Here is a 27733-nt window from a genome sequence, read left to right on the forward strand (position 1 = left end):
ATCTTTTCTCCTGGATGACAGCACTCTTGCTGTCCCCCATTCTTCTTTCCTAAACGATTGCGGCTCAGGACACAAGATCCCATTCTCCATTGCTTGCTTCAGTCCTTTAACTCTTCCATTTTTATCCAACTCTATCTCTCCTTTTTCATCTTTCTGTTTCTCATCATTCTCTTTACTGGGTTCAACCTTCTCTCCTTGCAGTGCTTTATCATCTTCATCTTTTGTTTTGACAACAGTATCTTCAGAAGGGGCTGTAATGGTGGCAGGCTTTTGTTCTTCAAGTTCTCTAGTCAGACTCTCCTCTATATCTTCAATCTCATCATCTAAAACAGTCACAGGCTCTTCCGCCATCTCTAATTCTCCATCCATTGCTTCTTCTTCTGCTCCTCCTCCCTTCTCATCTTCTACAAGGGCCTGCTGTCTTAACTGTTCTCTCAAGGTTTCCACCCAGTCTGTCCCTGCTTCTTTGGAGAGCTGCAAAGGATGTTCATGCAAATCACTTCCCTCCTCTGCTGTAGACTCATTCTTCTCTGTGACCTCACCTCCTGGCTTATCAGGTTCAACTTCACCCCCCTCCTCCAGTTCAAAGGCCTCCTCCACCACGTCCAAATCCACATTTTGCTGTGTGTCTAAAGTTACCTCCTCCAAACACTGTAGTACTGGTTCTTGAAGACATTCTGTAGCCTGCTTTTGACCTTGAACAATCTTCTCTTCTTGCATTTCTAGATCACATTTTCCTCTGTGCTCTTCCTCACCCATTGACTCTCTAAACACATTATCACCCATCTTCCCCTCCTCTTCTGTACTCTGTCTTCCCCTATCCATCACTGTTAGAGTATTAACCCCAACCTGTCGCACTTGCTCTTCTTCTTGCTCCTGCTGGTTGATCCCTACCTTTCTTGTTTCCTCAATCCCTCCTTCTGTCTGTGACTGTTCTTCAGAGAGTACAAAGGCAAAGTCTGGTTGCTCTACCTCTTGAATTGTTTCACCCCCTATGTCTAGAACATCATCAGAAGTGAACATTGCATCTTTCACAAACTCTTTGGTTTCCTCATTCTCAACATTTGCCTCTATGCAATTCTTCTGTTGCCAGGTGATGTTGTTATTAATGGACTCAACTTCCTGTTTGCTGGATTCTGAGTTGTCCTTCTCGTCACTGTTTTTTATTCCATCTTTATTGTCATATATAACACCTATTGTCACAGGGGTCATATATATTGTTGGATCCTCACTTTCTGTTACCTCACCATTAGTGGGTAGTGTAACAACTTCTGTTTTGTCTGTGATATCAACAGACAACTGTGTACCCTCTCCTGACTCTTCTACAAGATAGCCTGAGTCCTGAACATGCTCTGCGTCATTAGAAGTGGACGCTACGTGGTGTTCTTCTAGGCTACTGTCTGCATCATTGGTCTTATCCCCCCTTACCTCTGTTTCTGAGCTTGCTATCACTGCCTCTTGTTTATTTCTGTCGTCTTCATTGCTGTCTAATATCTGCTCTTGACCTTTCTCAACCTCTATCAATGCTGAAAAGTGACATGGATTTTCAATCACTGTCTTTGTGTCTTCTTCTTCCTTCCTGTCTACCTCTTTCTCTCTTGTCTGTTCATTTATCATTTCGTGCTCTTCATCCCCCACTTCTACTCCCTCCCCATTTTCCTCCAGTCTCTCACCTCCTCCCTCCCCCTCTCTTATTACTCCATTTGGTAACAGGGCCACTTCGATAATCCTCACTTCCTCCCTTTCACTCTGGTCTCTGCTCTTTTGTTCGACTTGCCCCTCTCCTGCTTCAGCCATCAAAACATCTTCTCCTACCTCCTCGGCTAGTTCCACCTCCTCATCTTCCTCTTCTCCTTCCTCATCCTCTCTTCCTCTCTGGGTATCCAGGTCTGAAGAAATACCTAGTGGGCTGTGGACAACGGTGCCATTTGACAGGTCTGGGTTGGGGCAGGAGCCTGACTGAGCCATTGGGGAAAATGAATGATAGGACACTTACTTAGGAAGAATTTCCCAGGATCTATGTGTAGTTCTGAGAGATGCCAAGTTTGTGGTGTGGGCCCAATATTCCAGAAACAGAGATACTCAGGCTGAGATTGCGGAATGGCTCCAGTTTCAAGATTAGGTCCAAAAGGGAATCTCAGCCTAGTTTCCAAAGATTGTAAAATAAACCCAGTATTCCAGAATATATTCAAAAAGGAACTCACAGTGTTTCTGATGTTTGAAGGCAAGAGGCTGGGAGTAGTGTTTCCAAGGTCACAAGAAGACTCAAATCCTGGAATAGTTCCCAAGTTGCTATGTGAAGGAGGATTTTTGGATGAGTCCGGGTTTCCAGAGTGGTTCCGAGATGAATCTCAGAATGTTTACAAGGTTCTTGAAAGCAAAGTTATGAAGATCATAAAAGGCCTGTAGGATTCCCAGAAAGTTCCAAATTTCCAGGCAAAGTAAAGAAAATCCAGATTCTGAGATTTCAGTCAATATATATTATTCAGACGTACAGGTTTAGGGTTTGTAAGGACTTTCTCTTTTTACTCTTAGCTTGTGGCTATGGGGCTCTCAAATCAGTACTGCACCTTAAGCAGAGTTAGTCATCAATAAATGCAATCTCTCTCTCTCTCTCTCTCTCTCTCTCTCTCTCCCCAGAGGATTAAATCGAGGCTGATCCCCACATGACCAGGAACTTAAACCCCTCTGCCACCCAGGGACCAGCACCTCTTGAGTTGAAGTTCCTTATACACACACACAAACACACAAACACACATTACCATTACATACAGAACAAATACTTACACCAGACAGACACAGAAGCACATACAGTGAACTCAAACTTTTAGCTGTACATACCCTTCAAAGTTTTGCTTACAGCACTGACATTGCTGAAGTTTTTCATGGCTTTCAGTAGCCTATTAAAATAATCATTATTTAAATGAATAAAAGATTTCTCTTTCCATATTCACTTTATTATTACTACACATGCTTATCCTATATAAATAATATTACAGTGACAACTGCATGTTCTTAAAACCTGTAATAAGTAGAGTCTGCCACAAGAGAATGAAGAATGTTTCAAATAATATCTTGACCACATAATGAGTAGAACAATGTAACAACAACAACAACAACAACAGAAACAATGTAACATACATCAGAATATTTTGAAACAGTTGATCCTAATTAGACGTACCATTGGGGGAAACTTGAATAAATAAATATGCTGGCATATTTATATTAAAAACTTGGACACCTGAAAAACTATTAAAAACTAAAGCAAAGAAGTACACTTCTTTATTCTGTGATATTCATAATGTTCTTCTCCCTCGTTGTTGATGAGGCAGGTTTTTGAATGTAAAGCTTGATAAATCGTTTTTTAATTCCTTCCATACAACTCTAATATGAAAGCTGCATCTGAACAGAATTTGGAACAATGCCCATATATAAATTGCATATTGTGTATCTTTCAAGTTAACTATTTGTAATATTTGTTTAAATATCGTTAATAGTAAATAAATGAATCAACTAAAATAACTAGGCTACTGCACAACCGGAAACGCTGCTGTTCAATTTACGTCATCTCCTTTATCCTCTGCGCCATGCTAACACATTTATCCGAGAGGTTTATTTACAGCTAATATTAGAAAATATTGAGCTGTTTTTGTTTAAGACAATACCAACTGCCAAATGCCCACCTTAACTCATAATCAACCGAGAGAAGATATTTACGGAATATCGTGTGTTTTGCTTGTTAAGCAGCATCATTCCAGATCCTGGTTAGCATAACTAGCTAGCCAGCTTAGTGCAGTTTGTAAGCTAACTTAATGCACTCGAGCTGCTTGGCAGCTTTTACTTCTGTTTGATTCTTGGAGGAAAACATCGTACACAGAGCTGTTTAACACCACATTATCATGAAATAACTTCTACAGCTTTACTGGTACGTATAAGAGTAAATGAATCACTGTGTTAGCCACTATGTTAGCTAACTTATAACAGCTAAGACAGGGTTAGATTGTGGGCGGTAGCAAGTCTGATTATTCATGTGTTTGCTTTGCTGGAATGGTTTCGTTCCTGTGTTCCCAGAAGAAGTCTAGATACTCGTTAGTCGTGATGCAACAGGCAGAGAATGGCGGTGAAGAGGAGGCGACGGTAGACGTGCAGTTTACCGATTTGCCGAACGCCCTGATAGCCTGCAAAGTACCGGAGGATTTGTTCAATGAAGGCAGTCTGAAGGTAAGGACAAAATGCTGTGCATCAGTGCTCATAGCTGCAAGGTGGATCATTTACAAACGTTGACATTTTATTCAGGTGCGTGCCTTATTGTGTAATGGATCTATGCTGGTGTTAGTTACAGTGTTGGTTTTGGATTTGTAAAATATAAAGTAATGTCCTGTGAAATAAGACCAAGAAATTGAGCAAGGAAACGGTGGAACACCTGATTGTTGAGTTTGGTTCAGTACTGTGCAGACACACATCACACATTTCACCACTAGATGGAGTTTCTAGTTTGAGAATACCACTATGGTTGTGACTAAGTTGTCAACCGAAATACTCACTTCCTGGTTGCTTAGTCATTCTGAGCTATACTTGCAACTGTTTAATTTCATTCTAGTGGAGAAGTCACAAGAATGACATCAGACACACAGATGCATCATTGGAAAGTTTCCAATAATTTCCAGTTGGCATTTGCTACCAGTCTTGTATAACACTGAACAACAGATTTGGAAACCGCCCACAGACAAGTACCATAGGTATAAGACACACATAATATATGGATCTAGGGTTTCACTTGTATTCCTGTGACTGTTAACCTTGGGAGGGTGTTGATTTATGTAGCTGAAGTTAACTGTAAAAATATTTCTTAGTGTTGATCAAAAAGGAGAAACATGACTCATGCTAAAGATTTTCTCATTATAAAACCAATGGGTATTTGAATCCTTTGTTAAACACAGCCTACTTTATCATAAATCCTTGGAAACAGTTGAACATGGTGGAGACATACAGTTTGAATTTCACTACAGAAACTACTGAATTTTACAAGAAGTCCATGCCATTGAAAACATTGCAATAGCTAATTACATATTTCCTCATCACAACAACCATAATCAGAAGGTATTTAACCTCAATACTTCCTCTGTAACAACCGAAATGTGTCTCTGTAGATTACAGAAAGTTAGTGTCAAATACTAGTCAGTTTCTTGCTCATGGTTATTTATTCTTTGATCAGATCCTTTCTGATTTAAACCAGAATTTTGCTGTTTTATTTATTGTACTGCTACTGACAACATTTAGCCTAACATTTGAGATGGATTCTTCTCACTGTAAAGTATCAAAAAGGTTTTGTTTTGGTATCGGCACTAAAACTATACACAGCACTAGTAACCAGCGGTTTCTACACTGAACAATGGGTAAACCAACATACAAAACATTCAAGGACCAATTGGTGTCAGTAAGTGTTCACAAACCCTGCAGCTGACAGCAATGAGTCTCTGAATGGAATATAGGTGCAAGTGCAAGTTATGACTCATTGGAAAGTGACAATAGAGCACTGCAACACAGCTCAAGCAGGTCTCTACAGACGTAATCTACTTCACCCTAGTGGATGAGTGAAGTCAATTCTATGACTGCAGCAGTGTTTACAGAAATGACTAGACATTTGACATTTACCACCAGTTTTCAATAGGTTTTACAGGCTAAGTCAATTTATAAAAACTTGTTCAAATGACGGTTACAAACTCGTCTTTGCTACGTCACAGCAGCAGACGTCTCCTCATTAGTTGTTATAATTTCCAATGCTCTGCCACTAGCTGGACTTTGGTGGTATGACACTGAATATGTGTTATACTTAAACTGAACAAGAAAATATGTATGTAGTATGTTTTATAGAGTTAAGTAGTGGCCTGGTGGCTCTTTTATTATTTGTTTTTTTTGTCAGGCATATTTACATGTTATTCTGTAAAAATAGTTTCATAATATGATTGGATGCTGTTGCTATTGTAATGTTTTTAATGGATTTTGTACAAAGTATGTTTTGTACAAATATTCATTGTCCCCAGAGGAGGAATCCTGACGCCTGGTCCCCTGACCTTTCATCTGTCAGGTCAAAAGTTCTATTAATGCACTTTGTCATGTTAGTTTTCACTTTGTGAAATAAAACTGAAGAGTAGCACAGTAGTTAGCGTTGTCTCCTCACAGCAATAACCCCCTGTGTTTGAATCCACTGACAGGCGGAAAATATACTGCTTCGGTGTTAAGTTGGTTTATGTGTGGACTGTGTGCTAAAATATAAATGAAAATTGTTAACACCTTACTTTAAGTTCCCCTATTAAGCATTTATAAGCAGTATATAATATGTAATACATGGTTTATAACACACTATAATGTAGTTGTAAGTGTTTATTAATATATTTATTAATATATTTGTCTGACTGTAACTCCTCCTGTGCAGGCCCATAAGTGGAGGCGGCTGTACAAACAGATAATGAATGACAATATAGTAAAACACAGTTGTAATAATATGAAAAGTGTCATCATAAGTTATAATTGTTGATGAATACTGTACATTAATAAACACCTAAAATTACCATATAGCTGCTTACAACTACATTAAAGTGTGATAAAAATAATGTGTTAAATGTTTATATACTGCTTATGAATGCTAAATAGGGCGATTTAACATACAGTGTTCTCATTTTCTTAGTTTCTGCAATTTCTCCACATAAACAGAGGGCAGTGAGATGAGCCAGTGTTTGATGATGTGCTATAGGGGTTTGCTGATGCTGGTGGAAAAGGAAAAATAACAGAGGGCAAAGGGCATCTGGTGAAAAAATGACTTGTGTTTGTTTTTTCCTTCTTACCTTTCTTCCACGATCCTGCTGTTTTTCCACTGGGCATCTGCAAGGATTTGATGGTCAGCTGATATATCGTATGGCAGAATATTCCACTGAGGGTGTGTGAATGTTTCATGAATTCTTGAGAACACTTGATTCTGTTAAGAAATTAGTGTATTTCAGTGGATGGACCTTTATGTTAAGTAAAAAGGAAGGTATCATGTTAAATATAAATATAAATGCTATTATCACAATATTCTTCAAACTTTCCTGAAATACTAATATTAGCACTAAAATCTAGTCAAATGACTTTACACCATGTTTGACTTGGATTTTGTCAGACCTAAAAACCACTAAACAGTGCCGGTGCTGTAATAGTAATATTATTCTAAATATGATTGTAAATCAGTCTGGTGTATGTCACTTCACTGTTTTGGCTTGCTCGCCTACAGATTGCAGGCACAAGCATCAGTGCTGACTGCCGTTTACTTCGCGGCCACCAGTGTTGTTAAAAACAACAACTTTTTGAAAACTCCATACAGGACATTTAATATAACCCACAAAATGGTATGTGGTCAACCAGCTAGTGTTAGCATAGCAAACTATGGCCACATTAGCCAGAAACTTTGGAGGCCCTGCTGTGATTGTCCTGCCTGTGTTTGACCAGTTGAAAGGCACTCCCTTATAACCAAATAAAACTGCTAACAAAGGCAGGAGCGCTGTGCAAATGAAACCTGCTAAAAATGGTCGTTATGGTAATGATGTTGATAGAAACGGTTGGTGGTGTTGTTCAACAGTATATTTCATTCGTGTACAACCGCTATAGTGGCACGTCTATGACTGCCACTATATTCTCTGCAGAGAACAGGGCTTTTTTTTCCCAAATAGGTCACTTTACAGGAACACAGCAAAAGTGTATTTTTCAATGTGTTGTGGAAGTTGAACTGATCTCTCACTGGGGCATAAAGCAGAATAAAAAAACAGCATTAATAAATCAGTATGGAAGAACAGATTTAGGTCAGGGAAAACTCAGGGATTTAAGTCTGGGAAGTCTCATGGACTTTTCCAGCAGGACACACCCAGTAGCAGCTGTGGATGAGATCATCAAGATTTAAGGTAAAGACTTAATCAAATTCAAATCCTGGTCACAGTATTATTTTGATGCAAAAATACACAAATAATCAAGACTATAAATGTGATTAGTTGTCTTACAGCAGGGGTGTCGAACTCATTTTCACCTAGGGCCACATCAGCGTAATGACTGTCCTCAAAGGGCCAGATGTAACTTATAAATGTAACTAAATGTAATCGAATGTAATGTAAAATAAATGTAACTACTCCTTAATGTTAAATAACTCTGAATTTATTACTTATTCAAGTCACAAACATTGCAGTTGCATAGAAAAAATATGTTTGTTTGTTGCTCTGTTATAACATAAATCCTTTTAATTTGTCAGCTTATGAAACCCACATAACTCCATCAATCATGGATCAAACTATCCAAGTGAATGAAGAAAAATAACATAATAAATAACTCGATAATTAATTACTTAATTACTGTAAAATCAACAATTGTGAGCTGCTAAGAACATGTATGACAGATGTAGCATTTAAAAAAAAAGGCTGCACACAGCCTTGCATCCAACTGATGGTTTGATTACAATAATTTGTCTGCATACACACATCAAACCTGCAAACAATTCAATTCAATTCAATTCAATTTTATTTATATAGCGCCAAATCACAACAAAGTCATCTCATGACACTTTACAAAATAGAGCAAGTCTAGACCGACTCTTTATAATGTTATTACAGAGACCCAACAGTTCCCACCATGAGCAAGCACTTTGGCGACAGTGGCGAGGAAAAACTTCCTTTTAAGAGGCAGAAACCTCGAGCAGAACCAGACTCTAGGTGGGCGGTCATCTGCTTTGACCGGTTGGGTTTTAGGGAGAGAGAGAGAGAGAGAGAGAGAGACAGAGACAGAGAGATAGACATAGAGACACAGATAGACAGACAGACAGACAGATAGGTAGGCAAAGATGTATGGCATCACTAACAGTAGAAGTAGCTGTAATGTTAGCTGAGATTAATAGTAGGAGCTTTAATAGTGACAGAACTACGACTAAACATAATAACTGTAGTGATGAGAGTCAGGCAGGCCCATGGCGGCAGCAGCACCCAGGCGTACCAGGACCACGATCCACAGCGACCTATGAGTCGACAAAGCACAAAGAAACTCCGGGGAAGAAATAAAGTTAGTAACATGCATTGGACTGTGATGAATGTGCAAAGATGAAGAGGGAGAGGAGGAAAGCTCAGTGCATCATGGGAAGTCCCCCAGCAGTGTAGGCCTATAGCAGCATAACTAGGGGGCTGGTCCAGGCAGGCCTGAGCCAGCCCTTAACTATAAGCGTTATCAAAAAGCAAAGTTTTAAGCCTACTCTTAAAAGTAGAGAGTGTGTCTGCCTCCCGGACCCAAACTGGGAGCCGATTCCACAGGAGAGGAGCTTGATAGCTGAAGGCTCTGGCTCCTGTTCTGTTTTTGGAGACTCTAGGAACCACAAGCAGCCCTGCATTCTGGGAGCGGAGTGCTCTAGTGGGGTAATAGGGTACTAAGAGCTCTTTAAGATATAATGGTGCCTGACCAGTAAGAGCTTTGTAGGTGAGGAGAAGGATTTTAAACTCTATTCTAAATTTTACAGGGAGCCAGTGCAGAGAAGCTAATACAGGAGAAATATGATCTCTTTTCCTGGTTCCTGTCAGTACACGTGCTGCAGCATTCTGGATCAGCTGGAGAGTCCTCATGGACTTATTGGGACAGCCTGATAATAAGGAATTGCAATAATCCAGCCTAGATGTGACAAATGCATGGACTAATTTTTCTGCATCTGTTTGAGACAGGATCTTCCTGATTTTTGCAATATTACGGAGGTGAAAAAAGGCAGTCCGTGAAGTTTGTTTTACGTGGGAGTTAAAGGACATGTCCTGATCAAAGACAACTCCGAGATTCCTCATGGTGGCGCTGGAGGCCAGGGCAATGCCATCTAGGGTAACAATATCCTTAGATACTGTATTTCTGAGGTGTTCAGGGCCAAGAACAATAACTTCTGTCTTGTCTGAGTTCAACATCAGATAATTACAGGTCATCCAGGTCTTTATGTCCTTAAGGCATGCTTGGAGGTTGGCTAACTGATGAGGTTCTTCTGGCTTGATCGATAAATATAGCTGGGTATCATCTGCATAGCAATGAAAATGTATGGAGTGTTTTCTAATAATATCCCCTAAAGGAAGCATATGTAAGGTGAATAGTATTGGTCCAAGCACAGAACCTTGTGGAACTCCATGACTGACTTTGGCGTACATGGAGGATTCATCGTTAACATGTACAAACTGAGATCGATCTGATAAATACGACTTAAACCAGCTTAGTGCGGTTCCTTTGATGCCAATTAAATGTTCCAGTCTCTGTAATAGGATATGATGGTCAATGGTATCGAATGCAGCACTAAGATCTAGCAAAACAAGTATAGAGACAAGTCCTTTGTCTGATGCAGTGAGAAGGTCATTTGTAACTTTCACCAGTGCCGTCTCTGTGCTATGATGAGCTCTGAAACCTGACTGAAAGTCCTCAAGCAACCTATTGTCATGTAGAAAGTCACACAGCTGGTTGGCGACTGCTTTCTCAAGGATCTTGGAGAGAAAGGGGAGGTTAGATATAGGTCTATAGTTGGCTAAAACCTCTGGATCAAGAGTGGTCTTTTTAAGAAGAGGTTTAATTACAGCTACTTTAAAGGACTGTGGTACGTAGCCTGTTAATAAAGACAGATTGATCATGTCTAGTAAAGAAGTGCTGACTAAAGGTAAAACCTCTTTGAGCAGCCAGGTTGGGATGGGGTCTAAGAGACAAGTTGATGGCTTAGATGAAGAGATAGTTTTAGTAATTTGGTGAAGGTCAATGGGAGAAAAGCAATCTAAATATACATCAGGTTTTACAGCTATTTCTGAGATTCCTGTGTTTGAAGGTAAGGTACCACCTGAAGACAGGAGGTGATCAATTCTGTCTCTAATAGTTAGAATTTTATCATTAAAGAAGCTCATGAAGTCATTACTGCTGAGGCTTATAGGAATACATGGCTCAATAGAGCTGTGACTCTCTGTCAGCCTGGCTACAGTGCTGAAGAGAAACCTGGGGTTGTTCTTGTTCTCTTCTATTAATGTTGAGTAATAGGCTGCTCTGGCTTTACAGAGGGCCTTCCTATAAGTTCTAAGACTATCTTGCCAAATTAAACGTGATTCCTCTAGTTTGGTGGAGCGCCATTTCCTTTCAAGTTTCTGCACTGTTTGCTTTAATTTGCGGGTTTGGGTGTTATACCATGGAGCTGACTTTCTTTGTTTTATTATCTTCTTTTTAAGAGGGGCAATAGAGTCAAGTGTCAATTGCATTGAGCCTGCAGCACTGTCAACAACATTGTCTATTTGAGAGGGACGAAGGTTAGCATAGGAGTCCTCAGTTGTATTGAGACATGGCATTGAATTTAATGCCGATGGAATCACTTCCTTAAATTTAGCTACAGCACTATCAGATAGATATCTGGTGTAGACTTTTTTGCCTAATGGCGTGTAGTCCAGTAATAGGAATTCAAAAGTTATTAAATAATGGTCCGATAACAAAGGATTCTGTGGAAAGACAGTTAGATGTTCAATTTCCAGTCCATATGTCAGAACCAGGTCGAGGGTGTGATTAAAACAGTGAGTGGGTTTCTGTACCCTCTGACAGAAGCCAATCGAATCCAATAAAGAGGTAAATGCAGTACCAAGGCTATCCTTATCAACATCCACATGAATATTAAAATCCCCTACGATAATGACTTTCTGTTTTAAGGACTAAACCTGATAAAAACTCTGAGAATTCAGATAAGAATTCAGAGTATGGACCTGGAGCGCGATATACTATAACGAATAAGACTGGCTTCAGTGTTTTCCAGGTTGGGAGTGAGAGACTCATAACGAGGCTTTCAAATTAGTTATAATCCAGTTTAGGTCTAGAGTTCATCAACAGGCTTGAGTCAAAGATGGCTGCAACTCCACCTCCTCGGCCGGTGCCTCGAGGGATGTGAGTATTAGTATGACTGGGCAGAGTGGATTCATTCAGGCTGACATACTCTTCATGACACAGCCAGGTTTCTGTCAGACACAGTAGATCAATATGATTCTCTGATATTAGCTCGTTTACTAATACAGCTTTAGATGACAGAGATCTGATATTTAACAGTCCGCACTTAATTTTCCTATTGTTTTGGCCTATAGCAGTAGTGGTCTTAATTTTTATTAAGTTTTTATTAATGACTCCTCTCCTGTTTAACTTTGGTTGAATTAATTTAAGTGGTCGGGGGGCAGACACAGTCATTATGGGGTTTTGGGTGGGTAACTGCTCTAATGGAAGCGCAGAGAAGCGTGTAGGACTGCAACTCTGCCTCCTGGTCTGGACTCTGGGTTGTCACGGTTTTGGTTCACTAATAAAGTCGGTCAGATTTCTAGATATGAGAGCCGCTCCATCCAAAGTGGGATGAATGCCGTCTCTCCTCATCAGACCAGGTCTCCTCCAGAAAGTCCGCCAATTATCTACGAAGCCCACATCGTTTGCTGGACACCACCTCGACAGCCAGCGGTTGAATGATGACATGCGGCTAAACATGTCATCACTGGTCAAATTGGGAAGGGGCCCAGAGAAAACTACGGAGTCCGACATAGTTTTTGCAAACGTACACACCGACTCCACGTTAATTTTAGTGACCTCCGATTGGCGTAACCGGGAGTCATTACCGCCGACGTGAATAACAATCTTAATGTATTTACGCTTATCCTTAGCCAGCAGTTTTAAATTTGATTCAATGTCGCCCGCTCTGGCCCCAGGAATGCATTTCACTATGGTCGCTGGTGTCGCTAACCTCACGTTTCTGACTATGGAGCTGCCAATTACCAGAATCTGCTTCTCAGCGGGTGTGTCGCTGAGTGGGGAGAATCTGTTAGAAACATGAAGTGGTTGGTGGTGAACCGTGGGCTTCTGCCGAGGGCTATGCTTCCTTCGGGTAGTCACCCAGCCTCCCTGGCTTCCCGGCTGCTCGGGAGCTGCCGGGGGACGGCTAGCAGGAGCTACACTGAGTCGGTCCGCACTGGCTACTGGGGGTTGGCTGACTACAGCCGTCTCCATGGTGCGGAACCGGGCCTCTAACTCGCTGAGCCTCGCCTCCAGCACGCTAAATAAACTACATTTATTACATTTACCATTATCGCTAAAGGAGGCGGGGGAATAGCTAAACATCTGACACACCGAGCAGGACAGAGCAGGAGAGCGAGAAGGAGAGCGAGAAGGAGAGAGAGAAGCCATCGCTAGCTGCTAAGCTAATGTAACAGACAGAATAGTGTGTAAACAACTGTGAGATTAGCGAAAAAGTCGCTAAAGAAGGAGAGAACTATCAGTGTTAAGCAAAACTAATGTACGTTTAAGTGGTTAGCGGCTAGTTAGCCGCTGTAATGAAATATATACCAAACAAATATAACTTGTTTGAGCTTAGAGCGGCCAAACACACACGCTACCAATGACACAGAAGCCGGAAGTGAAGCAATACGCTTACAGCAGTACGTCAGTACGTCCTGTACGTCCTGTCAGCTCAGTATGCAACACTAAATAATTGCAACAGCAGCTACACATAAATAATATGTAATCAACTAAAAATAACAAAATAAAGGATGACTCAGTTCACAACTATATTGGTCAAGTTTTTAGGTTTTTGAAGAGGAGATGCTTCCTGTCCTTGAACACACCAAGTGGATCCCCTCTCTACCATCCATTGATCATGTTCTGAAAATAACAAACACAAAACAAAATGCAAGCACAATCATTAAATTGCACACAGAATTTAACTATTCTTCTTGGTTGAATTACATTTTATTATATTCTAATTAAGTTTTTTAAAAATGCTTACCTGTGTGCTTTCTGACCAGATGTCTGACACCATTTTCCCGTTACCAGTGTGTCAATGTCTGGTTTTAGGTCCTGTGCTGAGGCAATCCGTAGAACAGAATGGAGGTTGTCATCAGTGAGGCGTGATCTGTGCTTGTTTTTGTTCAGATTCATTAAGGAAAACATCTGTTCGCACAGATAGGTGCTCCCAAACATGGACAGAACACGGGCAGCATGAAGTCGAAGCTGTGGCATCAAACCAGGGGGCAGCAGACGGTAAAAGTCCTGGATTGCAGCATCCTGGAACTTTACTCTCAGGCCACTGTCACTTTGAAGCTCAATTAACTCCATCTGAAGGTGTTGGGGTGCAGTGCAGACATCGGTGGTGAAAGGATTGGCAAAGATGTCAAAGCCAGACTGCTGTGCTCTGAAGTCAGAGAAGCGCCGATCAAACTCAGTCTGTAACCGGCTCAGTTTGGTAGCCAACTGAGCACATGAAAAAGTCTCGGGAAATGAGGCTGACATGCTCTGACAAACAAGAAAGTGGGCAAGATTGTCCTGTTTCACTTGGCACATCCATAGGTCCAGTTTGCGCTGGAAAGCCGTGATCGTGTCGGACATCTGCATGATGACTTGTTTGCGTCCCTGCAGCTTCTGATTCAGTTGGGCGAGATGCTCGGTTATGTCACACAACACAGCAAAGTCACACAGCCACTTTGGATCTGACAGTTCAGACAAGGGGTTTCCTTTACTCTGCATAAAAAGAGCAATGTCCTCCCTGAGCTCAAAAAAAACGCTTGAGGACTTTGCTCCTACTCAGCCACCGCACTTCTGTATGGTACGGCACATCCCCGTGCTCCGAGCCCATCTCCTGCAAAAACAGCTGGAACTGACCTCGCGCCCGAATGAAGTTCACTGCTTTCATGACTGTGGTCACTATGTCATCCATCCCCAGCACCTTCCCACACAAAGCTTCTTGATGGATAATGCAATGATACGTTATCAGAGGCGTGTGACAGTTCATTTTTTGCATTTTCATTAGTCCAACCAAGCCCATTTTTCCTCCACACATTGCCGGTGCACCGTCTGTAGTTAATCCCACCAAGTTTTCCCAGGGCAATGCTATTTTACTTACAGACTTCTCCACCGCATCAAAAATGTCCTGTCCCGTCGTGGTCCCATGCATTGCAGCTAAATCCAACAGTTCCTCAGTGACAGAGAGATCCAACTTCACGCCTCTAATAAAAATTGATAACTGCGCTGTATCCGTGTTATCTGTGCTTTCATCAACAGCTAATGAAAAAGCTGTGTAGCTGCGTGTCTCCTCGCCCAGCTGTGTTGCAAGATTTTCTGCTAGTTCCTTAACTTGGTCCGCGATGGTGTTTCTTGATAAACTGACATTTGAAGTCTGTAACTGGTCGGGACACACCTGCTCACAGACCTTCAGCATGCACTGCTTCAAAAACGCTCCTTCTGAAAAAGACTTGGAAGCGTGGGCGATTTCTTCAGCCACAATAAAGCTAGCTTTCACGGCCGCATTGTTTTTGGCTGTGGATTTCGTGAACACACTCTGCTGCAACCGCAGTTTGCCTTTTAATTCTTGGGCAATTTGTTGCTTTTCTTGAAGGCTAGCTTTGGCGTACTTGGCTCCGTGTTTGGTGTCAAAATGCCGCCGCAGATTGTACTCTTTGACAACCGACACCGCCTCGTAACACAAAAGACATACCGGTCTTTCTCCTTGAAGCACAAACAAGTATTCGCCTTCCCATCTTTCTTGAAACAGTCTTCCGTCTGCATCAACTTTTCTCTTCCTGGACATTTTGGGATCATTATTTATTTCTGAATTCCACTCATTAGCATTGATGTGGAAACACTGCCGTGTAGTGGCGGTGAGCCGTCACTTCGCGGGTATCATAGTCGACAGGAATTGTGGGAAATGTAGTTTTGGTCAAAGCACTCTTTTGACCTATTTATTTTTAGACACTCAGACCTTTTAAGCTCTCGCGGGCCTTGAGTTTGACACATATGTCTTACAGGATAAGTAGGTTAGACATGGATGGAGAACTCGCATCAGACAAACGAGTTTTGGGCCAAATGGAAAATCTGAGTGGTTTTGTTGTGTTGGACGTGCACTGATTCATACACTGAGTTAGTTTAATTCCATGGAAGAGTAAGAGATTTACTGTTGTTGTTCTGGAATTGTCCATAGCTTCAGTGTTAGGCGGATAGAGCTGGAAAAGGGACAGATCTGTCATCATGCTCCAGGCCCTCTTTTCCTGTTCAGATGTGGAATTTTATTAGAGCCACAAGGAAACAGCCTGTCAGTGGATCTGGCTTCCGTAACTTGATGCCCGTCTGGCTGAAAGGGGATTTCGTGGCAGAACAGTTCACAGAACTGTTCGGAGCTGGGAGATTGAAAATAAGAATGTGCTGTTGGAATTTTACTTGAAGGAAATGGAATCCACCTAAAAGTACAAAGAGGGCTTTAGTCCGTCTCTCAGTTAGCCTGGTTTTAGTCTGGAACCTCTCAGTTCATTTTCAATGACTATGCTAAGCTAACCGGTTCCTCATGGTAGCTTCATATTTACACAAGACGTGAGAGTTTTATCAATCTTCTCATCAAACTCTCCGTAAGTTGAAGTACTCCTTTTAAGGGTTATAACTATTGTTTATGTTTTGTTTATATTGATAGCAGATATTGCTATTGTCCTCAAAAAGACAGTATGGCTAAAACTTTAGTGTGCCCCACTCTAAGCCTTCACATTATAATTGTTAGTTGAACCATGCAACTTTCACCTTAGTGTTGGAAAGAAGAGCATGATGCAATAAAAATGTCCAGTGTGTGTGAGGCAGTCAGGATCTGTGCATGTGCACACCTGTCTGTCTGTGTTTGTTGCCTGCCTGTCTGTCTGATGAGGGAATGGAAAAAATGGGAAGATGAAACAAAAACATAGGGATGGAAAAAATGCAAGGTTGAGCGTGCTCTCTCTCTGTGTCTCTCTCTCACCCTCACACACAGCGGCCACAGAGGGGTGAGGTTGAGGTCTGGAGATGATTAGCACCTACACACACATACTCACACGGTAATGTTTAACGTCAACAAACAACACTTGCATGAGAGCATCAGCTTCACTGTCGGGAGGCTCACCAACATTACACCACTTTATTTTCCACACGCACACACAGGACAGAGCTATTAGTCATTTCAGCGTGCATTAACACCTGCATTCAGTGGGCCACAGTAATCATGTACAGTATGTTGACATGTTAGTCTAATAGTTTATGATGGGCATGTTCCAACCGGACCAGCAGCCAGATGTTTTTTACTGTCACCTCACAGCCAGAAGGTCCTGGGGTCAAACCCTGCGAAGACCCTTTGTGTTTGAGTTTGTCTGCATGGGTTTCCTCCACTTACTCCAGTTTCCTCCCAGTATCCAAACAGATGTAGCAGCAGGTGAATGGGTTTTCTGCAGGTGTAAATTTGACTGTACCTGCGTTTTATCAGGCCGTCAGACCCAAAAACTGCCCTGCAGTAAAAAACACAAGGGGTCACTTTGGTGTGGGTGTGTTGCTTCAGGTTCTGCATCTCATTTGAATGATTAGATGTGTTAGAAACCACATGATATCTTGTAGTGGGCAAACAGTTTACAGGCAGGTATCAAAGAACAAAGTCAAATGCTTTAGTGTTTGCTATTTATTGCATGCTCAATGTTCCACCACAAAAACGAGCGTAAAAGCTTTTTGTGGTGACGAGTACATGTTATCAATTCAGCAGGAAGAAGAATGCGCTGTTTTGTATGTTAGTGTTGAAAATAAAAGCTCTACATTTTAAATGTGGGATTTTGTAGAGGGCTAAATGCAACAAAACAGAACTGTGCTTTGTCCCAACTGTGTCGACTGCTTCTTCCCAACCAAGAAGTGTTTGAGTACTCATACACTCACGCACACACACACACACACACACACACACACACACACACACACACACACACACACACACACACAGGTGCAAATGTTTGTGAATTGGCTGCACAGCCTGGTCTTGTTTTTCCAACTGCCGGCTGCACACACACTCACACACTTCCCTTCCACTTCAAGCTCTCTGCTATTTATACCTCATAAAAGCATGTTATCCAACTGCATACTTTCCATGAGCACCACCTCTCTCCCACCTCTTGCTGTTTATCCCTTCATCCTTCCATCCTGCATTCTTCACCAGTTATGTCTCTCTTTCTCTTTCCACCATCTCCTATCTCCCCTCTTTGTCTGTCAGCTGTCCTCTATCTCTCCCTTTGTCTGCCTCTGTCTGTCTCTCTCGGCTTCATCACGCGTTTTCCACGTCTTGCTCCATGCACTCGGGGGTCAGCTGATACGTCTTTGGTGTGTGTGTGTGTGTGTGTGTGTGTGTGTGAAATCAAGATGAAAGGCTCATTGTCACATATTTTCCATTCAACAAAGGAGTTTTGTCTGAGTTCAAATGCAACAGAAAGCAGATTAATGCGTCAGTTTGCTCAGTGGTTGTGTCATTTTCCAGTATCTCTCGATCACTCTCTCTCTGGCACACACACACATTGCCCTTCTTTCTGTCTGATCAGTCAGCATTGGCTAGTATCGGTCAGTAGAGGGATAGGAAGAAAAAAAATAAAGAGAGGCTGTCCCTCCCTCTTCCACAGCCAATTGGCTTGCAGTGAATGAACGAATGAATGAGACCAGGATGAGGAAAGGGAGGGGATTGTGGGTAATGCGTCATCGGCTGGCAGGGGCTCATTTAAGCAGCTGTGGAGCAGTAGGAGAGAGAGAGGGGAGATAGAGTGAGCTTAGAGGAGGCTGAATGACATTTTCAGCTCTCCACACCCAAATCTCTGGAAAATTCCTTCAGTTTGCAGGCTGCTGCAGAGCCAGCTAGCTGAGGCCCCCGAGGCAGGAAAGAAAAGGCTACATTTAACCGGACAGATTGCTGAAGAAGCCAAACGCTGAACGTTGGATTTTGTGTTTCAGTTGCAGTGTGCGGCAGGAGATCCAGACTAGATAACCTTGGAATGTGGGTTAGGAGGCTATGTGTTGACCAACAACTAGCATAGTGTTTATTAAACATTGTGGACTGGTTCAGTGTGAAGACAAAAGAAGAGAAACTACCGCTTCACTGCGACAAAAGAAGATCCACGTTAAAAAGGCGGTGCTGGATAAAAACTGACCTGTTTCCTGTTAAGGAGCATCTATTACTTCCTTCTCCTCTGTCACCCTGGGGAAGGCAACGCTCCTCCGATCTCCCCGATTTCCCCCTTCCTCTTCATCACCGTCATCCTCGCCGCCGTTGAAGACTGTGTCAGCGTCCCGTTGCACCCTGACCTCAGGTACCAGGTGGAAAAGGTTTCGGCTCCCCGGATCGCCCGTCATGCACATCAAGACCACCAAGTGTAACCGCTTCTGCCTGGTCGCCTCAGTGACCAACCAGGAAGTGTTCACCCGTCCTGAGGCACAGGTAACAGGGCGGTCTGCTTCTATTGCTCCTTTTGCAAAGGTGCATTTATTTTCTGAAAACTGCAACAAATAGTGTTATTTTTGGATTGAGGCCATCAGTCTTTACTAGTTTTTGTCAGCATTAACAAGGGCTACAGCTAACTATTTTCATTACCGATTAATCTATCATTTTATTTTTGTAATTAAGCTGGCACTCCACTGATTTGACACACAACGGACAGTTTACTCATGGTGAGGAGCATAGCCTGTGGAAACAGTATCATGTCTTCTAAATTTTGAGAAAATAACCATGATGATGTTATAGTCTCGGCTTGGAGACTACAATTTTACAACAAGGAACCTGCCCTATGAACTGGGGGCATGGAGTTTGAAAGATGTGGGCAGGGGGAGGGTTTAACTAAAAGATGCTAATCAGTTTGTAGGATCCAGCTTGACCCATAGGGACTAAAAGTCAGGATATCTAAGCCTCTGATGCCTCGCTTCTGATCATTCTTTTTTGTTTTGTTTCTAGTTAGTCAGTAAATAGCTATTCATCAATCAGACCTTTTGGAGTAAGTGTTAGTAAATTGTAGATCCATTAAGTTTCTCTTCCTTTTAAGAAGTGAAAAAACATTTTTTCAACTCTCACAGATCTGTCTATACCTCAATTTGTCTGGATTGATTTTATTTGCAATCGTACCACCTCTAAAATTTGCTTTGCGTTCAGTCTGACTACACCTTTACTTGACTAATAATCTATATGAAACAAGCTGTGATATTTTTACACTTTGATGGAACAAGGCATGTGGGTTCCCCTTTGTTTCCAGTTTCTGTGCTAACAGAGTCTGAAATGACATTCTCATCTGATGTTTCCCAAAATGTTCCTTTTTAATTGTATTATATATTTTTAACTAGTTTGTTGAGACATGAAGTGAAGAGAAACCAGCAGTTAACTAAGGCGGGGAGTCGTTCCTGTGGCTGGGCTCTGCAGACATGATCATTATGTGGGGAACCTTGCACTCCAGCACTGTTACAGCTATCTGCTGGGGTCATTTAGTCTTGTGTACACACTGACCAAACAAGCCTCAGATTGAGAAGACTTGAGTGGTCTGTTTTGGGCTGCTTTTGATGGATGGTTTCTACAACGGCAACCGTTTCATTAAACAACTGAGTGTGTGTGAGTAGCTGCTGCTTCAAGGTGTGGGTGTAATTAGTTGCATCCATAATTTCAGATGTGCTGCCATCTGAAGTGTGTCTATATTAATGGACTTCTGTCTGTTTGTGTGTATCTCCTCTTGGAAATGATAGCCAAGGTCAGCCGTCTAGTCCATTTTTCTATTAATTAGCTTCTGTAACAATAATTGGTCATCTAAAATCGAGGCCATAGCTCTCCCTCTCTGACGTAAGACACACACACAGTCAGACACACACACACAGGCTGCAGGCTCTCTCTGGCGAAGAGGGGGCACTGATATAGTGTCTGGTTATACAGGCTATTTTTATACATTTTATTCATAGCGACTTCAAGTCTCTGAACTGTATTCATGGCTGCCTCTGGCTCACAGTGTTTAGTATTTTTAGATAAGAAGAGCTGAAGGGAACAAATTGAATGGAACTGGAGGAGAAGGTGCAGAAGCTGGTCTCCTTTTCCTCAGTCTCCTCCCCCTGTTCTCATCCCTCTCCCTCTGTCTTTCCAGGCCAGTTTTGAGGCCTTGTTCCGTTCATTCGACCCGGAGGTGCAGTTCCAGTACTTCAAATCTTTCCGGCGGGTCAGGATCAGTTTCAGTGATGCTCTGGCTGCAGCTGAGGCGAGACTCCGACTCCACAAGACTGACTTCAACGGCAAAGAGATGAGACTGTACTTCGCCCAGGTAATGCCTTTGAAATTCATCTTTTTCCACTTGCTGCATTGACCAAAACAAAAGCCAAGTCAGACATTTGAATCTGTCTAGGCCTTTGCTGTTTTTTGTACAAGGTTTTCAGAGTCATCTCTGGCTGCCATTTTAAAGTGTTTGATTGAAAAAACGAAATAAATAATCACATGAATAGATAATGTGAAATATACTGTATCAATTAACCAATCATTTCTGAAATAACTCAATGCATTATTATGACATGTTATTTCATTCTACATATTTTTGTAGACAACATTACTGCAACATGCCCCTTTTCAAAAATCTGTTTGTATTTGATAATGCCACTTTTCATGACAGTGGAGCTAGGCTAGGTTGTGAGTTTGGATGATGTTAACAACAACAATTACCCAGTTAATTCACAATTCTTCTCAGCAGAGTTTTGATTGTAAGGGGGCTGTAATTGGCTGAAAGTTGAGGGAGTGCATGAGTGGTGACAGCATCGCTGACATTAAATAAAATCAGACTTTGGAAAAGGGGCAGCTCGAAATAAAAATGTAAATATATAAAATGAACTCCAATAAATCTGTTATTACAGAAATATGTGAAAAAATAACATGTCATAATGTAGGTTTTTGAATGCTTCCACACCAATAATGAATTTCAATAGATTCCTAAATTATTTCAAGAATGATTCATCTGTTCATTTACTCAACTGACTAATTTTATTATTTTTTGTCTTTTTATGTATTTAATGTTGAACATTTGGGGCTCTATAGTTTTGAGCGACCTACATTGTTGTTTAGTGTATTTTCAGTCAAACTGCCAGCAAGACTCACATCTGCCCTTTTGTCTGCAGTCTGTCCACATAGGGAGTCCTCGGCTGGAGCCCCCCAAGCCAGAGAAGCAGTTCCTGATCTCACCCCCTGCCTCCCCTCCAGTCGGCTGGGAACAGTCTCAAGATGCCACGCCAGTCGTCAACTACGACCTGCTGTGTGCCATCTCAAAGTTAGGACCAGGTATATTAAACAGTATAACGGAGTTCTCTTTGATCACACAACATCCTCAAATTTCAAAAGCTGTACTACATATGTCTGTCTGTAGGTCTGATCAGGATGTACTACATCTGTCTCTGTGTAGGTCTGATCATGTCAAGCATAGAGAGTACAGCCTGCAAGTCATACAGCTGTCAGTTACAGTCAAAACTGCAATGAACAGTAAGAAGAGTCAGCATGCTGCCAGGACTTTCTTGAATAGAGCATGGTTAACAGATTACTCCACTTCGTCTCAGTCTTATCTCCATTTCTTTAATGATGGGATTATTGACCAAAACATGGTGCAAAATCCATCAGCGCTTGCTCTATTTTCAAGGCAACCTGTCCAGACCACCCAAGATTGGTGTACATTCTGTATTATGTTGGCACACAACATTAGCATGCTGAAATAGTAGTCATTCAGACCTAGCTGTAGCTGTGCGTCATGGGATGTAGGGGAGCACATGTCTGAACATAATGTCCTCATCACATACAGGCAATGATAAAGGTTGGCATAACATCCACAGTAAAAGGATTGTTTCTTTCATTTCATGAGAAACTTTGGTGAGAGGAACACAAGGTCAGTTATATTGATAATTGGTATAATTTTGGTATAGTAACAGCTTAACACTTTCTAGAGCTAGAGTAAAAGGGTCTAACAATATTACGTTTAGGTTGGACATAGAAGTTGGAGGGAGACTTACTACTAGAAATGTTCTTCAGAATGGTCCTTTGACTTATGAGTCAAATCATTTTTAGCAAAAAGTAGGGCTCTGGAGCTTTGTTTAAAGAAAGTAAGTGACTTAATTCTAGAGTTTTAATAGTGTTAAAGGGGGTGGAGTGATCTGTGAAGCCTTGCTGGTGGTACGTTCACATGCTGAAGTGAAGGTATGAAGACTTTGTTCAGCTGCCACATAGCCAGTGGCGGCTGGTGGAAAATGTTCTAGGTAGGACTGTGCCACATCTACTAAACTACTTACGTACTTAAATATTTAAAAATGATTTTATTCCAATATGAAATAAAGCAGTATATGACACATTATTGTGGTCACCCACACAGGTGAATTCAGTATAATATAAACCATGTAATAGAAAATATTAAGTAGTATAAGATAAGTAAACATGAAGTGCAATTCGGAATAAAGTTATTAAGACTTGAATAAGCATGGGAGTCGAGGGCTCTGAGGTGTAGAGTGTCCGTCCTGGCAATTTTGTAATCCTACTCTGACAACGAGGAATGAGACAAACATCTCTTGCAGTATTGTCACACTTTTAATGCTCAGAGCATGGTGCACAAGGCAAATGTTAGTTTGTAATGTGCACACAGATGAGAAGCTGTTCATCCCCTTCATACGTTGGCTCTGTCCTCCCAGCTGTGGTGTTACCCTCCTACATTTCATCAGCCCTGGTTCTCATGACATAACATCCCTCATCAGAAGTCTCTGCCTGTATGTGGTCTCACTTTAAGTCTTAACACCTGACCAGTTGTTAAGGTTACATTGTTTGAGATTCTGCATGATCAAACATAATGTAAATTAACATGATTACATGTGCAGTGAAGGTATTCAAACGTGTGTAATTTCTATTACAAAGAGATAGTAAACTCCAGCAAACTTCTGCTTCAAAACTCTTTCACCTCACTCAAAATGCACCATCTGGTGGCGGAAGCCACACATCCACAAACATTAATTAACTGCATAAAATACTAAATTATGAACACTGGATCCTTGAAAACATCTTGTAATATAAACATGGCCTACATAGAAATTAATTAAATTGAATTATACCATATAACCAATACAAAACAGATTAACAGAAGGAAATTCCCCAAATAATAAACATAAACAATCTTGTAAATATCAATTGACCTTTCACACATGGAATTATTTGAGATTTGTTTTACACTGTGCACATGCATAAATAACTATGCATAAAAACACCACACTGGGGCTGAACATGAACAAAGGTGCACTACCAGTCAAAGTTTGAGTACATCTGCTTATGCTCCCCTCATTACAGTAGCCCGTCGAAAGTCTGAGCGATAAGTTGGCCTTTTGTCCATTTGGGAGTGTGGTCGAAAAACTTCTCTTGGATGTTACTGTTGGCGTCGAGGTATGGCAGTGGGTGGAAATGTCAGTCATCTCGTCTGCTTGAATGGCGATAAAATCAGTGCTCTTTACTTCCTCCTGAATGTAATCCTTTAGCACTGACAGCATGCAGTCCAACAGCTCGTTTCGTATTGTTTTTGACATCATCATGCCCACACAAGGCCAACTCAAAAGTCCCACAATCAAATATGTCTTTATCCACCTCCTCTTTGTGTTTTCTTACTGTAGTTCTGTGTCCGTCGCCAGCTGTGTAGCGATGCTCACTCTGCCTAACATGGTTAGCTTGACAGAATTATTTATGTGTGCCCTGGTGTCCTCGTGCTTCCTTACTTTCAGGAAGACAGGTGCTTCAAATCCTCACTCCCATAGCTGTTCATGCTGGATCTGTCCTTGTTGTTTTAAAAAGCAAGCACGGAAAGCCAAATAAGACATTAGCATGACTGCATCCAACTAGCCAGGCCTTTCTGGTGTACCAGCTACAAGAGAAGCCTTGCACGCACTGCTTTCCTTTTTCAAGCCTGCTGTCTGAATACGAGGTCAGATTACAAATAATTATCATACGTGAATGTAATTTTCATAGACCATCACCTGACATCACAGAGGTAGATAAGCACATTCTTCTACGCTGAACTCAGATGTGTGCGATCATTGGATTATCAGGGCCCACATACTAAAAGTAGCTGGCAAAGAAGTAACTCTGTAAAGTAGTGATGCTTTCTTAAGAAAAAAACAGCACATATGATGAGGAGCTCCACAGCCATCTTTTTAATGTTGAGGGAAGACCTTGTATCTTTTTAATCAGTCATTGCCCTCTTGTGTCTCTTGCCTTGAGAGTGTACCGCAGTCATCAAACCTGTGGAGTTTCTGTTCTTCTCTTGTCTTCTGTAATCTCTTCACTTCATACATACATACTGTCCCACATCTGAAAAGCTGCAGCATTGTGACTATGCTTTCTTCTATGTGTGATTCCCAGGGGACAAGTACGAGCTCCACACTGCCACGCCCACCACCCCCAGCGTGGTCGTCCATGTCTGCGAGGACGAGCGCGACGACAGCTCGGCCCCTGACGACAGTGACCAAGACGACAAGCCCCGCCCCCCGCGACCGAAGATCATCCAGACGCGACGTCCCGACTACACACCCGGAGTCGAGCAGTGAGCGTCAGTGTGACGGCTGTAACGTTTCATCCTGAAGCGATTGTTCAAGAGCTGAAAACGCTCTCAGAGCTTTGAAGAAGATTTGGGGACTTTGGGAAGGTGCCTGAGGGTGCTGCGATGCCCTGTAGATGAGCATTTCATAAGACAGAGAGAGAAAACATAGTGTCCAATGCTGCATTCATGTCCCATGGGAAAGACAGGAGATATGAACATCCTAGTGAAAAATACTGCTCAGTTTAGCCATCAGATGCTATTTACTGTGTGTGAATTGGAGATTGTCTGGAGATTGAACTGAAGGAAATATTAGTTTTGAAGTGTAGGAAATAATGTAGACTAATGTTTTGGTCATTGTACTTAAGTACAGTGGCAGAAGACTTTGCTGGATGTTTGATTTGTGGTGATATTTTTGCAACAAAAAAAAAATAAACCTGAAATGTACTATGACTAAGTGTGTGTGTTTGTGAGAGGAAGCCAGTCAGGTGCAAATAAAGACGGTGAAAGACCACCAAAGATATTTGGATGTTGGTTATTCCCACATGACATGAATGCAGCATCATTCTGACAGGTCGTGTTTTGTTTTCCTCACGTAACTGACAGACTGAGGAGGGAAACGACTTTTGAATGGGTTTATGTCAAACATAACTTCCCCACTGTTGATTTCTGCTAGGATGCTGCATAAGTATGTCAGTCCGCTGTAGAGTTTACACACTGCTGGCATGTGCTTTTTCACATCTCCCTCGCCTGCGTGGTCATTACCGAAGAGGTCATGTTGGTGCTGCCGCTCCCCATTACTCCTCACTGCTGTTTGACCTTTGCAGCTGTTCTGTGGTGGACATGTATTCAAGTCAAAGCTCGCCTTCCTCACATTTTACAGGCAAGCCCCTGCTGTGTAGTGCTTATATTGAAACACCCACAGTGTTGTTCCTGTAATGACTTCTAACCGTGTTGTTTGAGGATTATTTCAGTTTTGGTGCTCTGTCTGTCTGTGTTTTTGTTGTAGTGTTGCAAAGAACTGTTGCTATTTGACATTTAATGGAGCTAAATTACTCTTTGCTCGCTTTACAAGGCGTTTTATTTTTGAATGTAGACCACGCGCACACCCAGCCCTGGTTATTCTGAGGACCATGGTATCTTGTCAGTAAAAAAGACTAAACAAAACAGGGCTAACCTTTTTTAGGTAATTATTGCGCTGAATAGTATTCCAAAAGCAAAGTCTGCAAATTGTGGGAAAATACAACTGAAGCACTGTTATTCAACTTATGACTCAGGGCCCAATGCACTTGCTGGCCTCTTCTGGTGGGTCCCCATTTGATAAGAGTGCTTGTATGTTTTAAGGAGAGGAGATTAGTGTGTTGCCCATAGTTCATGTCTTATTGTATTCACACAGGCTGTTGGGAAATGTGTATGTGGAGTGTGTGAGTCTATTTCTGTTCGGACCGGTGTGTTAACTGTTGCTTCCCCATTAGCATTGGAGGTGTCTGCTTTTATTAGTGTTACATTACAGTTACATCAGAGGTTAGAGTAGACCGCATTAGACCACAGACCACCATATGACATGATGTTTAAGTTTTATCAAATGGTGTAGAAACTAACATGTTGCAGCTAGTTTCTTTAAATACTTGAGTGAAAACACCTCTGAAGGTTTCACAGATGTGTGTGTCTGGTGATAAATGTGTTTGTCATTGCAATTAGCTTTTCTGGACTTACTACTGTATTCTTCCCATCTGTTTCTTTATTAGTTTCAAGCTAAATCTTAATAATATCTCACACAACACTCTATTGTCACCTCAACAAAAGAAGAGTGTAAAATGGAAAGACCAGTCCCCTAATGTTCAGTTATATTTTAGTCGACAAAAATCAGTTTCTTTGGTGGAAAAAACGAGGCTGGTTTGCCAACCGGGAAAGCGCGTAACTGCCCCGGAGCCCTAGACACACAGTGCCCCCCAAGGCTCCAGGTTCACTGTGTGTTAACTGGTCTGTGTTTGTGCACCACTAAAGCACATTATAAACAGAAATGATTGAACTTTCTGCATTATTGCATAATCCTGAGGCCCTGAATTGTATATTTCAATTATTTCAATGTATATTGTGCTTATATGGTGCATTTCACTACATTCTAAAATTGTTCTTAGTACATCCAAAATGCACAGAGAGGAGGACAAGCAGGGTTTCCTTAGGGGACCCTATTTGGGTTGTTTCGGCCCTGCACAAATAAATAAATGCTGCTGACAGGGAAGATCATCTCACATCACAAATCATCATACTTGTGTTGATCACTTGTAGAGTTTGGAAAATTTTTCGAAGAGGCTCTGATATTTCCTGCTAGTTCAACAAAT

The 27733-nt window shown here is 41.7% G+C and overlaps 2 protein-coding genes and 1 pseudogene across 3 annotated transcripts; 1 reads left to right on the top strand and 2 right to left on the bottom strand.

Moving 5' to 3' along the window:
* The first annotated feature begins 3863 nt into the window (after window positions 1-3863).
* On the top strand, window positions 3864-25901 carry LOC139306729 (calcipressin-1-like). Of its 2 annotated transcripts, XM_070930683.1 has the most exons (5): window positions 3864-3925; window positions 4072-4221; window positions 20943-21116; window positions 21958-22117; window positions 25214-25901. In XM_070930683.1, exons 2-5 carry the CDS (start codon window positions 4099-4101, stop codon window positions 25396-25398), a joined length of 642 nt encoding a protein of 213 aa, XP_070786784.1. In that variant the 5' UTR covers window positions 3864-3925; window positions 4072-4098; the 3' UTR covers window positions 25399-25901. The 2 variants fall into 2 exon arrangements, with proteins under 2 accessions (XP_070786784.1, XP_070786785.1); XM_070930684.1 differs by lacking the exons at window positions 3864-3925; window positions 4072-4221 and adding an exon at window positions 18778-19267.
* On the bottom strand, window positions 12319-13179 carry LOC139306458 (uncharacterized; the record flags this gene model as incomplete). The annotated part of the gene is made up of 1 exon (XM_070930314.1): window positions 12319-13179. A coding segment is annotated over one exon (861 nt), but the record flags the coding sequence as incomplete, so codon positions are not given.
* LOC139306950 (general transcription factor II-I repeat domain-containing protein 2-like) lies at window positions 13804-15604 on the bottom strand (annotated as a pseudogene).
* Window positions 25902-27733: the final 1832 nt, after the last annotated feature.

Source organism: Enoplosus armatus, chromosome 24 (assembly GCF_043641665.1).
Source record: "Enoplosus armatus isolate fEnoArm2 chromosome 24, fEnoArm2.hap1, whole genome shotgun sequence".
NCBI lineage: Eukaryota > Metazoa > Chordata > Actinopteri > Centrarchiformes > Enoplosidae > Enoplosus > Enoplosus armatus.

Bases quoted from the DNA above. Each gene is read 5' to 3' on its own strand.
- LOC139306729 (XM_070930683.1), top strand. From the start codon at position 4,099: ATGCAACAGGCAGAGAATGGCGGTGAAGAGGAGGCGACGGTAGACGTG. The intron at 4,222-20,942 runs GTAAGGACAAAA...CTGTCTTTCCAG, and splicing joins TCAATGAAGGCAGTCTGAAG to GCCAGTTTTGAGGCCTTGTT. The intron at 22,118-25,213 runs GTATATTAAACA...TGTGATTCCCAG, and splicing joins CATCTCAAAGTTAGGACCAG to GGGACAAGTACGAGCTCCAC.